At 59.6% G+C, this 13,386-nt stretch overlaps 1 protein-coding gene across 3 annotated transcripts; it reads left to right on the forward strand.

The window, feature by feature from the left end:
- Positions 1-201: 201 nt before the first annotated feature.
- Engase (endo-beta-N-acetylglucosaminidase) lies at positions 202-11,188 on the forward strand. 3 transcript variants are annotated; one of them, XM_026408434.2, is made up of 15 exons: positions 202-405; positions 1,890-1,960; positions 2,106-2,307; positions 3,127-3,275; positions 3,719-3,876; positions 4,583-4,731; positions 5,063-5,228; positions 6,021-6,124; positions 6,462-6,570; positions 6,753-6,943; positions 7,732-7,880; positions 8,358-8,466; positions 8,782-8,896; positions 9,040-9,102; positions 9,196-11,188. In XM_026408434.2, exons 1-15 carry the CDS (start codon positions 278-280, stop codon positions 9,454-9,456), a joined length of 2,124 nt encoding a protein of 707 aa, XP_026264219.2. In that variant the 5' UTR covers positions 202-277; the 3' UTR covers positions 9,457-11,188. The 3 variants fall into 3 exon arrangements, with proteins under 3 accessions (XP_026264219.2, XP_026264218.2, XP_026264220.2); XM_026408433.2 differs by having other exon boundaries at positions 9,040-11,188; XM_026408435.2 differs by lacking the exon at positions 202-405 and having other exon boundaries at positions 2,110-2,307; positions 9,040-11,188.
- Positions 11,189-13,386: the final 2,198 nt, after the last annotated feature.

The raw sequence follows: 13,386 nt of genomic DNA on the forward strand, positions 1-13,386 counted from the left end.
AGAGAAACCTCCAAATCTCCTGCAAGGGGGCTCAGAACCCTCCTAGGCCCCGCCCAAGGCCCCGCCCACTACCAGGCCCCGCCCCCAGCCCTTCTCGGACTACTTATTCCCCGCCTGCCCCGCGGCCTAGAGCCCCAGCGCGCGGAGTCCCGCGGAGCCCAATCGCCGCGCGCTCCCGCGCTACGTACTTCCCATTGGCTGAGGGCGGGGGCGGGGGCGGGCCCGGGCCTGCGATTGGCTCTCGGAGCCGGTGTCGCGGCGGCCAGAGCGCCAGATCATGGAGCCTTCTACGGTGCTGACCCGGGCCACCGTGCGGCGGCGGCGGCAGGGACCGGCGGCCCCGGAGGCGATGGCGCGGAAGGAGCCGGATCGGTTGCCCAGGCGGCAGCGGCGGCCGGGGCGTAGGTGGGCACGGCGGGGTCCGGCGGAGGGGCGGCGGCACCTGGGCCCAGGTCCCCACGGATCACCAGGGCTGCGGGTGCGTCCCACCGCCCGGCCCGCCGCTGCGAGGGGCAGACCCCCAAGCGAGCCGCAGGGCCCGTCCCCTCCTCAGAGCTGGGTGCCACGGCCACTACCCACATCCCGCGAGGCATTTGCAATGGCCCAGCAGTTGCAGCTGGTGGAAGGGGTTGGCTTTCTGAAGGGGTGACACTTGAACTGAGGCTTTAGGGAGCAGCACAATGGTCAAAGGTCAGAAAAAGGGCCCCCTCTAGGGGCCATTTGCCCACCTGGAAGCCCCTGGTCAGTTAGGACCACGCGGTGGCAGACCCCGCTTGGTTTTCAAGCCCGAAGTAATGAGGCGGGTGAGCATGGACTGGAGGTGGGCAGCCAATGGCTGTTGGCTGGTGGGAAAGCTTTTTGGATAGGAGGAAAGTTGGAGGAAAAAAGGTGACAAAGGCAGCAATGTCCCGAGAGGCCCTTCAGGGAGCAGCTGAAGGGTGGACAGATCATTCCAGAAGGGGGCACTGGAAGAGGAACCTGGGGAATGAAACTTGAAAAGAAGCATTTTCCTTGGCACCTCCACTTTCACCTCAGACACTTTTGCAGTTCCCAGAGGTACTCTGCCTCAGGGTCCTGCAGAGGGAGTAGTGACAATAGGCCTTTGCCCTGAAGTGGAGTGCTGGCAGGTGACACCCCAGTGGACAGAGGGGCAGCCTCAGGCATTGAAAGATTTAGAGAATTCAGACACTGATTCCCATGGTCCTAAATGGCTGCTGTAGTATCTATTCTTAAAATCATATATATATATATATATATATATATATATATATATATATATATACATATATACACACACACACACACATGATCATATTTTTAATATGATATATATTTTAAGCATATGAGTTTATATTTTTAAGTGTAGGTGTGTATATATATATATATATATATATATATATATATATATATATATTTATATTGAATCAGAGCTTTCCATCTTAATGTACCAAAGGCACTGTTTCTTGTGTTATCGGTCCATGAAGGCTGAAGAGTTAGTGCTGTGGAATACACTTAGGGGAAGGAGGATAGGAGGGGATAGGCCAGGAAGCCTGGCCCTTGCTCTCTTAAGACAGTACTTTGTTGGTACCTTGAGTAGCCCTTACCCCTCGTCCCTGTGGACCTGTGAAGACTGTCTTTGGTCTTTGGCGTGTGTCTAGCTGTTCTGGTGGGTGAGGTGTTTATTCACAGGAGTGATTTTTGGCATCTGTGTCCAAGCGGAAGCCCGTCCTGTGGCTAACACAGGCACCTGGAAGATCAGACAGAGCTCCTTAACTCCTCTGGTTCAGCACCTGTTTCCATAGCTTGTGTTAAATACCTACCATTTACTTCCAAGCATTTTTTTTTTACCCTTTTATTAAAAAAATTTTTTAAACTTTCTCTTTGCCTAGAATCAAAGAGGACCAAGAAGCAGCAGCAGTCTTTCGAGAAGTGGTCAGTTTCACTCCGGATCCTTTGCCAGGTAAGAGGATCTGGGCTCTGAATAATCTTCTGCATTACTCTGGGAGGGTGGCTCCCCACCCTCTTAGGTTCTCCCAGTCATCATGAAAACATTTCCACTAACCAGAATTTTCCATTGATTCCTCACTGCTTCCTCCTCGGACCAGTTAGATATTATGACAAGGACACCACAGAACCCATCAGCTTTTACTTTTCTTCGCTGGAGGAACTCCTGGCCTGGACGCCCCGCATGGAAGATGGCTTCAATGTGGCCCTGGAGCCCTTGGGGTGTCGTCAGCCCCCACTGAGCAGCCGTAGGCCCCGGACCCTTCTGTGCCATGACATGATGGGCGGGTACCTGGACGACAGGTGAGGACGAGCTCGAGTTGACCTACTGCTGGTCATCCTCTGGTGGGCCGCAGGAGGGAGAATATCATGCCGTAAACAGAAGACGCCCTGGACTGCAGTCGGAGGTGGGCTCTGGACCGGCCGGGGAGGGGGCCTTCATCTGTGAGAAGGTGTGGTTGGGTGATCTCCTCTCTTCGGCTCCGGAGTCATCTGGTTCCTTAAAACCTGGTGGACTTGAGGGGACACAGTAGGGATGCCCCTCTGTCTGCCTGGCCACTTGGTTTGTCTTTGTAGCTCTTCCCCACACCCTGTACTGGTCTGGGTCTGTTGGCTGTGGCTTCTGGTGTGCAGCTATGCCCATCCCATTCGGGCGAGATCTGATCTGTCCATAAAACAGTCTTGGATGTGGTGATTGGAAGGAGGCTTGAGTAGAGCTAGCCTGTACCCTGACAGGCAGGCCACGAAGCCTCACCTTCACACCAGGGAGACTGTCCAGGGCACTGCTGACCTCTGCAGAGAGGAGGTCACAGCCATGGAGAGCCTGTTTCCTCTTTTGTTCCATCGGCTCACAGCAGCCAGAAGTGCCCAGTCCACACAGATGGAGTGGCAGGTGCCAAACACCCCGCAGAGACCCTTCTCTCCTGGCCGCCTTGACAGCAGGAGTGCAGCCTGTTCCTGCTTCTGGCTCTCCCTGCGTGGGCTGCCCACAGCAGGCTGTCTGCCAGTGCTGACCGAGGGGAACCTAGGAGAGACCTTGCTCAGGGCTACCTCTGTTCCCCTGAGCTCGCTGTGTCCTCATTCTGTCTCCTGGGACCTGAGTTTGTTCTGTTTCTTCACCAGGTTTATTCAGGGCTCAGCGGTGCAGAATCCCTACTCCTTCTACCACTGGCAGTACATTGACATCTTTGTGTACTTCAGCCATCACACGGTCACCATCCCCCCCGTGGGCTGGACCAATGCTGCCCACAGGCACGGGGTCTGTGTGCTGGGTAAGAGCCAGGCTCATTGGCACAACGCTGGGTGACCCAGCCACTAGAGGTGGGGCTTTGCTTCCTGATAGGGGCTGGCTCAGTGGCCAGGTCAGGTATTTGCACCCTTCTGGAGACGACCAGACAGTCACTGTTTCCACTGGGCAGTTGGTCAATGCTAGTGGCTAGCATGAAAGCCGCTGTACACACAGATGGGCAAACAGGCCGATGCTGCCTTGCTCGCAAGCTCGGGGTGGCTGACTCTCCTGGTGAGGCAGTTCCTCTCCAGGTTGGAGCCGAAGCCAGGTACTGGTGTGCACGCAACCACACTGCTGGGCCCACCGGGCGTCTCCGGCACTAGCTGAATTTGACGGTCCAGCAGGTTTTCGAGTGCTGCTTATGCTAGCATGTTGCAGCCCCCCGGTGGAAGGTAAGGCCTGACTCGTTCCTCTGCTTTCCCACAGGGACTTTTATCACGGAGTGGAATGAGGGGGCCCGGCTCTGCGAAGCCTTCCTGGCGGGGGAGGAGCGCTCCTACCAGGCGGTGGCCGACCAGCTGGTCCAGATTGCTCAGTTTTTTCATTTCGATGGCTGGCTGATCAACATAGAAAACTCTCTGAGTGTGAGTACGGCCTGGGCCTGGGCCTCTGCCACCAGCCCCATGTGTTGCCACCCCTCTCACCCCAGTCACAGCAGCAGAAGCCATTTTTTGTGAGGCAGAGCTGGCTCTGCCACCTGTGCCATCTGTGTGACCGTGGACCAGGATGGGTCTTCCCCAGGAGCCTTGAGTGTGCTGGCTGCACCCTCTCGCTCCCCCAGGGTGGCCAGGCCTGCCTCTGCCCTGCTCTGCCGTGGGCTGGGTGGAGCTTCCCTTCCATGGCTGTCCTCCCCTTCCTCTGTGTTGGTCTTTTCCTGAGTTCTGACCCATATCCTTCCTGTCCAGCAAGAAAGGAGTCGAACATCTGGCTGATCCTTCTCTTTCCTTCTGTGAGGTTGAGGGGATTTGGGGACGGTGGCTTTTTTTCTTTTCTCTTCCTGGTCCCGCCATCTGGACTCAGTGGACCTTTACCACTGAGCGATATCCCCAGCCCTCTTTGTTTTCTATTTGCAGACAGGGTCTTGCTAAGCTGCCCGTGTCTGGTCTTGACTTGTGGTCCTCCTGCCTCAGCCTCCTGGTAGTGGGGATCAGAGGCCTGCCCCACCATGCCCCAGGACCCTGCCTCTTTTGCATGATCTTTGCTCCTCTGTGCTCCTGTCTGCCCTGGCATGCGTTCTTTTCCTGACCAACACACCTGGCCTGCCCAAGGGTCTGCCCTCTGTCTCCCCAGCTGGCCGCTGTGAGGAACACGCCTCTTTTCCTGCGGTACCTGACCACTCAGCTGCACCATCAGGTCCCAGGGGGCCTGGTGCTCTGGTACGACAGTGTGCTGCAAAGTGGGAGCCTCAAATGGCAGGATGAGCTCAATGAGCACAACAGGTGAGCCGTGGGCAGTGCCCAGAGGGAGCAGGCTGCGGGCCTGTCCATGGGGCATCCCACATAGGTCTGCGTGGGCAGACAGAGTGGGAGGGCCCGGGTCCTGCATTGCCCTGATGCTCAGCAGGCAGAATCAGTGCACAGCTACCCTGGTGCTGTGCGAGGGCTGCGGGTGGCAACCTGTAGCTGGGCTCTGCTGTTTGGGAGCAGACTCTGTCCAGGGCAACCTGGATAGAGAGCCCGTGAGCCAGGAGCGGCCACCAGTATAGCGCAGGCTGAGTGCGACAGGCCTGTCCCTTAGGCCTGGGCCTCAGAAGGTCCCTGCCACCCCCAGGGTCTTCTTTGATTCTTGTGACGGCTTCTTCACCAACTACAACTGGCGGGAAGAACACCTGGAGCGGATGCTGGGCCAGGCGGGGGAGCGCCTGGCCGATGTGTACGTGGGTGTGGACGTGTTTGCCCGCGGGAATGTGGTCGGAGGCCGATTTGACACGGACAAGGTGGGTGGTGGCCTTTGGGCCAGAGGGCCGGAGGCCTGCAGGCCCTTCCTGGGCCTCCTTTTGCTGTGGACCTTCAGGCCCCAGCTGTACTTCAAGGGAAAGCACAGTGGCAGCTGATTCTCCCCAGAGTGGGGGCAACTGGACCCTGAGGAATGGCAGCAGCCTTCCCTGGGACTGAACTGTCCCAACTGGAGCAGTCCCTGGTTTCCGGTGTCAGTGAGCAGAAGCCTCCTGTCCCAAGCTTGTCTGGGCTCTCACCAGCTCTGACGTCCTTTCCGGATCGCATGCTCTGAGGAGCGTTGCTCCAGCCACCCCCTCCCCAGGTAGACTTAGGGTCACGGAGGGCTGCAGGCTTCCCACGACAGCTCAGGGGTCCAGGACTGCGGCAGAGCGCCTCGGTTGGGGAACAGCTGTGTAAAAGAGCGTGATTTCCTAGCAAGGGGACCGGCACTGGGGCCTTCGCCTGTCGGTCCTGCCCCTTCCTGGCCATAGGATGCTCAGGTGTTAGGTGAGCTTGAAGGGAACCGACCCATAGCTAGAGTCTGCCTGTGTGCTCTAGTCTCAGGGCCACCCGTGTGAGTGGGAGGGAGGAGGCAGCGCACTGAGCTACAGTGCCCCAGAGGCACCCTCTGTACCTTCCTCTCGCCTGGCCAGCCTGTGGACCCACAGGATGAGGCCCAGAGCCCCCAGGCAGCGTTGGAGGGCTGTGGCCTTAGAGAACTGTCCCTGTGACCTGTGCCCAGCAGGTGTATTTGCATTCTCAGATCCCGTCTCTGACTTCTGTCCCCTCAGTCGCTGGAGCTGATCCGAAAGCATGGCTTCTCCGCAGCGCTGTTTGCCCCTGGCTGGGTGTATGAGTGTCTGGAGAAGGCGGACTTCTTCCAGAACCAGGACAAGTGAGCCCTCTCCCAGGGCTTCTCATGGGCTGGCGGGGGAGGCATCCAGGTGTTCTCCAGGTGTCCTGCTCTGGGGTGGCTACAGGAGGACAAGGGGACAACCTTGCTGTCTCCTGGAGGGCTCGGACCAGCTGGGCTGGAGGACCAAAGACTGGGGAGCCTGAGTGGCCACTTCCTGCAGCTGCGCCCCTCTGGCCTGTCCTTAGCTGGGGGCGGCAGTTGCTCTCGAAGGCCTGTCTTGGAGTTTGCGGGAGAACCCCGAGGCTTGACCACGGGCCCAGGGATGTTGCAGGGTCATTTTCAGTGGACCGCGCTGTCCCTCCCTGTGTTTCTGTAGGTTCTGGAGTTTGCTGCAACGCTTCCTGCCCACACATAGCATCTGCTCCTTGCCCTTCGTCACGTCTTTCTGCCTGGGCATGGGGACACGGAGAGTCTGCTATGGCCAGGTACGTGGGCCATGTGCTGGGTGGACACTGTGGGGAAGGGGCCCTCCTCCCCGCCTCCTGGCTCAGCTGGGCAGGAGGGAGCGGTGGTGGGCGTGGAGACGGCGGCCTGCGGCACCTGCGCCCTCCTGCTTGTGCGAGGAGGAGTGCACGCCTCTCCCTTTCTCTGTGTGCCCTTCATGCAGGAGCAGGCCGTGGGGCCCTGGTACCACCCGAGTGCCCAGGAGACACAGCCCCTGTTTGGGGAACACAAGCTGCCCGGGGACGGCGGGGGCTGGGTGAAGATGCACTGCTGCCTGGCGGATGCCTGGCACGGGGGCAGCTCCCTGCTGCTCCAGGGGGTGATCCCGCCTGAAGTTGGCAATGTGGCTGTGAGGTGGGTGAGTGATGGGTGAGGCGAGTGGCCATCGGCTTCATTCTCTGTGTTGACTAATAAATGATAGTGGGGCAGCGGAGGCCAGAATGAGGATGGTGGACAGGCCTAGTTTATTTTTTTAAAAAATTGGGGTCATTTGGGAGGCTAAGGAAGGAAGACTGCAGGTGTGAGGCTGCCTTGGCAACTTGGTGAGCATCTGTCTCAAAATGAAAGTTGAGCTGGGTGTGATGGTGCACATATATGATCCCAGCAACTCAGGAGGCTGAGGCAGGAGGCTGCAAATTCAGGCTCGTCTCAACAACTTAGCGAGGCCCTGCCTCAAAATAAAAAATGAAAAGGCCTGGGGAAGTAGCTCAGTGGAGAGCACTCTGTGTTTAGCCCTAGTACCACACACACACAAATTGCAGTTCAGAGAGCATGGCGGGAAACCACTTCAGCCGTTCCCTTAAGCTGCGTGCACGTTGTCATGCAAGAGATCTCCAAGCTTTGCCACCTTGCAGAAGCACCCCGCGGGGCTCCCACACCCCCTGCAGCCCTGGAAGCCACCCTTCTTTCTGCCCCTGTGTGTGCGACTCCTGAGCTCATGCCAGTGGAGTCAGCGTATTTCAGAACCAGGACTTTTCAGCCCACAAGAGAATCTGGCCACGGGGAAGACTGTCCCCTAGTGGCGGCAGGACCGGAGTGTAGGGCTCCTGCTGACGGACCTCCCTCTTCCTGGTGGATGCCGTGGGACCGCCCCGCTCCCCACAGAACGCCCTGCCACCTCTCACAGGGTCGTCCTCTCTCAGGTTGTTTTCCCTGCAGATCCCCGTGCCGCCCAGAATATTTCTGTCCTTGGTGTATAAGCTCGAAGGGCCCTCAGATGTCGGGGTCGCTTTGGAGCTCACTACAGGGGATGCTGGCGGCTGTCACATTGGCAGCATCTCAGTGCTGAATGGTGAGTTGCTGGGGAGATCCCAGGAGGCGGGCATCTGGAAAGGCCACGGCTGTGGGGAGCAGCTGGGGTGGACGGTGTTGGCAAGTCCTGCCTTCCCTGTGGTGAGGGCAGCTGGGACAGGGAGGACTCACTTCCTAGCCATAACCTGAACCTTGGTTAGCAGCAGCAGATTCCTGGCTGGGTGGACTTGGGCCCCCTGCTGGCTGAGGCACTGAGAGGGGCCTGTCAGTGGGACAGGGAGATGGCACATTGGGAGAAGCTGGCATGGGCGACACTGGCCAAGCCCAGACATGCATCCCATTTGTTCTTTTCCAAAGTCCTTCCTGGTGGTCCCCCAGTGCCTGCACCTCCAGGGGTCTTATCTGGCCTATGGGAGATAAGGCCCCTGCCAGTGGACATCTTACTCCCTCTGGTCTCCCCTACCCTGTATTATTTGGGAGGGATTCTTCTTTCTCAAGCCTATGCCTCCTTCTCCAGCAGAGACAGGTTCCAGGCAGAGCCTCCAACCCCTCCAGGTACCCCCCACCAAGCTGGCCAGATGGGCAGGCCACTGTGGCCAGCCGCTCAGCGGGGGCTGGATCCAGCGGTAAGTCCCTCTGTTTTGTGCAAGACCACAGGAGGGGTGGCTGCACATTGGGGGACTTGTGGAGTCACAGTCCCCAATGAGAATACCCAGGACTTTGGTGTAGAGACCTTGGACTGTCCCTCTGGGTCTGGGCCAGCTCCAAGATAAAACCCAGGACACTTGCTCAAGGTCACGGCAGGGACCTGCCATAGACCTGGGGTCCCCACAACCTGGAGTACACCAGTGTGCCTCTCCCCCTTGTGGCTGGAGCCTCTGCCCAGCTGGCCTGGGAGCGCTGCGCTGAGCCAGCCTGACCAGCCCGTGCACCTCCCCCAGCTGCTACGAGGTGAGCCTACGTGGGTGCCTCCTGCAGGACCTCTTCGTGAACTTCTCACGGCCTCCGGGAAGCCGGAAGAAGGAGAGCTTCGCATGCCGCCTTGGCGAGATCCAGGTGCACATCCGGGAGGGGCCAGCCGAGGTGTCTGTCTCCTGCCCTGGGGAGGGCTGCCTGGGGCTCTCCCTGGTCCTGCAGGGAGGTGGGCAGGCAGCCTCTCCTTCCCCGGGCCCCGCTGGCTGAGCCTTCTCTCCTGCCAGGTGGTGGATGCTGACAGCCTGCTGGCCCCTCTGCACCAGGTGCAGGACGTCACTGTCTCCCAGGTCCGCTGGCAGCAGCCCGCCCCTGTACTGGAGGGCCGACCGGTCCGGCTCAGGCTCAGCTGCCTGCTGCACTGGTCCTACCTCCTCCTCCAGGTGCGGTGCTTCCGAGTCCACTGCTGGGAGGGGACTAGAAGTGACTCTCCCAGCAGAGAGCCTCCAGGGCCAGAGAAGCCCACATTCCTGGGCCTGGCTTTTGCCAACCAGTACCGGGTGGTGGACTTGGTGGTGGAGGCTCCTGGACCCCGCCAGGATGGCCGTGTGGAGTTCCTGGTGGAGCCTGTCCCCAGGGAGGGCTTCCTGGTGCCTCAGGCGGAGTGGGGCAGGGCGGCCCTGCTCTATTCCTCCCCACGGTAAGCCAACCCCAGGCAGACTCTCCTCACCCAAGACTCAAGGTTTCTTGGTGGCTGCCGCAAGCTGCCCTAGGTCCCACTCAGGAGGTCAGGTCCTTAGAGGGTTGCCCCCCAGCTCCGCTGTGGCCTCTGGTGGGGCGTTGGTTGTAGGAAGCAGATTGCTGACTGATGGTTCTGCTGTTGTGGGACCCCTCTCCACAGTGCGTGGTTCCCAGGGTAAAAGGAGAGGATCTGGGGAGGTTTTGTCTGGAGAATTACATAAAGGATGTTCCCTAACAGGCTGAAAGGCTTTGATGCTGAGAACAGTGACCTTTTGTTCCTGAAGACCCAACTGAAATGGTGGCAGGGAGGCTCTGGGGCAGAGCCAGGGCCCATCGGAGGTCTTCTGAGGTGGCCCTCAGGGTGGTGGGCAGGAACGAGGGCTGTCTGCAGGGCAGGGCGGCAGAGACGGTGTCTTGGGGGATGGAGCTCAGGGCTGGCTGGCACTGCGTGTGTCCTGCCCCCAGCTGGAGAAGGCGGGCTGCCACTGACCAGACCACTGCGGGAGCCAGCAGGCCTTGGCCTCCGCTGCGTCTCCTCCAGGTGACAGGCTCACAGCGAGCTTCCACTCAGGCAGTGTGGCCCGGGTCGCCTGCCGCCCCTTTCCCTCTGCTCTCTGCCTTCCCCCTCCCTGGCGGCTTTGGCCCGCTGACACTGTCTTTAGGCCTCGGTGGTGCAGCCTGGCCCCTGCTCTCCTTCGAGTGCCTGTGTGGAGTCTGCTGTGATGATGGACAGGGTCAGAGGTTCGCAGGGGTGTCGCCCCCAGGCCACACAGGGCCACTGTTGGGGTTCACCTTCTCTGCCCCTATCCTCTTTCTATGCTGGAGGTCTTACCTGGGGCGGGATCTGTGGTAAGGGAAGAGGTTACCAGGTGGCCAGTGTAGGGGGCTGACCAGCTGGACCAGGCCAGGAGCCTAGAGGGCAGGGGCTCAGCTCTGCCCCCTCCCTTCCTGTGTTCCCTGGTCCTCTCTGGAGTGGAGTTCCATGCTCCTTCCTGACTGAATGTTCTTCCATGTCTCCCAAGGGCCACCCAGCCCTCAGGTGGACAAGTGAGGACCCAGGGCACTGGGCAGGGCCATGTCTTCCCAGCTGGGGGTATGACACGGTGCCAGCCAGCCATGTCTCTCTGGCTAATCCAAAACTGAGGCCACCAGTGCTGGCCCTCCTGCGTTCTAGACAGCTTGGATGGGCAGTTCTGGGACCGGGAGACCATGGCCGCTCCTGCCGGCCTGCTGTGTGCTCTGCTCACCGCTTTCTCTGATTTGGATCTCCAGTTTGCCATTCCCCGGGGCACCTGGAGTGCGCTCAGCCCGGGTGCCCAGAGGAGGCGTTGGGGTGCAGGGCTGGCCGGGCTGCCCACCTGGCCTTGGGGCCCTGGCTGCCAGATGCCCAACAGCCGCCTCAGTGTCCCGTTTGCCCCGTTTCCTGAGGCCTGGCTTTAGTTATTTATTTAAGTGCAAATATTTTATGTAGAGAAGAAGGGAAAATTTATAGTGGCAATTATTTTCTCACAGTCTGGTGAGCAAGCAATTAGAAGTGAGGGGGCTTAGTGGAGCATGGCATGTGACAGAGCCATGCAACCCCGCTCCCCAGGAGCACGGTCCCCAGTCCCAGCCATACAAACTTCTATGCAAGAAAATTAATCTGCCGGCATTTAAGCCCGGGCCCCTCTGGTGGGTGTAATCACTCTGAAATAAATTATCCAATGTGATGAAGAATGAGAGCTCGTGTCTTGGTGAGAGATCTGGCTCCTTCCCTGGCCCCAGCCCACGGCGCTTAAGCTCTTGGTTTGGATTCTGCTGCTTCCCCTCCCATTCTCCATCCTCACTTGCCTCTGGCCACTCTCCCAGCTCTGCTCTGGCCCTGTCCACCCTTGCAGGAGCGAGGGCTCAGAACCTGGAGGTGGGAGAAGCGTGGCAGCTCCTCATGGGTCACAGTTCAGGGCTGACCACGCCAGAGAGGCCGAGTCTTTGGGAGTCCTGGAGGGTCGTCAGCCGCAGATGTGCCGTGTCCACCCCAGCTCTGTGCCCTCTCTGCATCAGCTGACCAGCACAGCTGTGGCTGTGCCCAGGCTGACCCTCCCATCTCTAGGCTGCCTTCTGCCCCAGTGAGGTGGCGCTGCCCGGGAGAGGAGGCCATGCCACTCCTCCCCTGCCGGTTCAGTCTGTCCCCGATTAGGGTGCAGAAGGCCAGCCTGGAGAAGAGGGTTGGGACTTTAAAATCTCCTGCCCAGAGGGTCTTTCCGCTCCCCATTGCCTCCTGGTGGGGAAAAGGTGCCTGTTCTGGGTGCAGCCTGCACCCCAGTCCTGTGTGTCCCCCGGTGCCCAGAGCTGCTAAATCAGAAAGAGCTGTCCTGGCTTGCAGAAAGAAATCTTTATTAATAATCTTAATAATAATAATACTGTTAATTTGAATGGTCACACCTTGGAAGCATACAGAATGGTAAGAAAGGAAGCCTGGGGCTCGGCTGCAGTCCTGGGTGGGGGGTCCGGGGCGAGGGGTCTGAGCTGCTGCGAGAAAAGGGTCCAGAGCAGCCGAGGGCAGGGGCTCTGCGGAGGGCGGAGCCGAGGGCGGGCTGTGCACAAGGGGATAGAAAAGGAGGGTCTCCCAGAGCTTCGTACTGACGCTGAATAGAAAGTGAGGTGTCCTTTATTTTTGAAGTTTCATGAGACAGTGGAGCTGTGTGGGGAGCCTGTGTGTGGTGTTTTGCTGCTTCCCTACTCCAGCTATCCCTGCCTTGCCGGGGCTCCTCGCCGCCACCGCCACCTGCTCTCTGCACCACCGGCCTCCGTCCCACTTCCCACACCTGCCAGGAGTGTGGAGGGGTGTGGCCCAGCTGGCCTCCCTGTGCGGGGCCAGCTCAGGCCTCCCGCCTCCCTCCCTCTTCTGTGGGCCCTGCCCTGGCTTGTTCTCTGTACCCTAGCACCGTGACTCCCCACCTGGCAACACAGCTGGGTGCTGGCCCGCCCTGGCCCCTCAGCTCCCTGGCAGGGGAGGGGTGGGGAGGGCTGGGTTCCAACAGGTTGGCCTCAGTTCCTTAGGCTGGGCCCAGGGCTCCTCCAAGAAGGGACAGAGATGGCCACTAGGTGCAAGTGCTCTGCCTCAGGGCCCACCAGTCCACCCTCCTGGGCGGGAGTGGCCCCCGCTGGCTAGGTTTCGTCTGCTCTGCTCTGCTCTGCCGCTGGGCACTCTCACATGGGGCGGAGGGCGAGGGGCACCCAGAGTTCTGGAGCCACATCAGCCCTTGCGTTGGAGTTGGACCCCAGGGCTGCTGGTCGGACAGCTAAGGACACGGACGGCACCGCAGGGCCTGCGGGGAGCAACGTAGGTGATGGGGCCATGCTGCAGCCCCAGGGATGACAAGCCACCGGCCCTCCCTGCACCCACACCCAGCCCCTCCAGGGCACAGCGGCAGCAGATTGTGTCCTGCTGGCTGCTCTTCTGGCTCAGGCCACGCCTGGAGCAGGAACCCGGGAAGGCAGACTGGCTAGAGCCCCTGCTGGCAGCCATCAGGCCCTTCCCCTCCAACTCTCCCACTGCGCCCGCTGGGAAGGACACGTCCCCACAGCGCCGCCAGCTGGGCAGGGCCGCTCTCCACGTGCCCTGCGGGCCGTGCTCCTCGGTTCGGTGTGCGACAGACGCGGACTTGGACTCGGTTGGATGCCTCTGGGTTGGTTGGTTTTTTTGTTGCTTGGATCTTAACATCTTTTTTTTTTGTTTTGTTTTTTGTTTTGTGATTTTTTTTGTTTTTTGTTTTTGCCCTTCATGGTCCGAGAAGGAAACGGTGGAAGGTTTCACTACAACAGAAACAGAAAGGCGGCACTTGCAGTTTCTCAGGAGCAGCCAGGCTAGGGGTCCCAGCACCTGCCCCTGCCCCTGGCCGCCGGCCCCCACC

Source organism: Urocitellus parryii, chromosome 7, assembly GCF_045843805.1.
Source record: "Urocitellus parryii isolate mUroPar1 chromosome 7, mUroPar1.hap1, whole genome shotgun sequence".
Classification (NCBI taxonomy): Eukaryota; Metazoa; Chordata; class Mammalia; order Rodentia; family Sciuridae; genus Urocitellus; species Urocitellus parryii.

What these genes read in the sequence shown, in the direction of transcription:
- Engase (XM_026408433.2), top strand. Translation starts at nt 278, where the DNA reads ATGGAGCCTTCTACGGTGCTGACCCGGGCCACCGTGCGGCGGCGGCGG. An exon ending in GGAGAGTCTGCTATGGCCAG is followed by an intron (nt 6,571 to 6,752) that starts GTACGTGGGCCA and finishes CCCTTCATGCAG; the next exon opens with GAGCAGGCCGTGGGGCCCTG. An exon ending in GCCGCCTTGGCGAGATCCAG is followed by an intron (nt 8,897 to 9,039) that starts GTGCACATCCGG and finishes CTCTCCTGCCAG; the next exon opens with GTGGTGGATGCTGACAGCCT.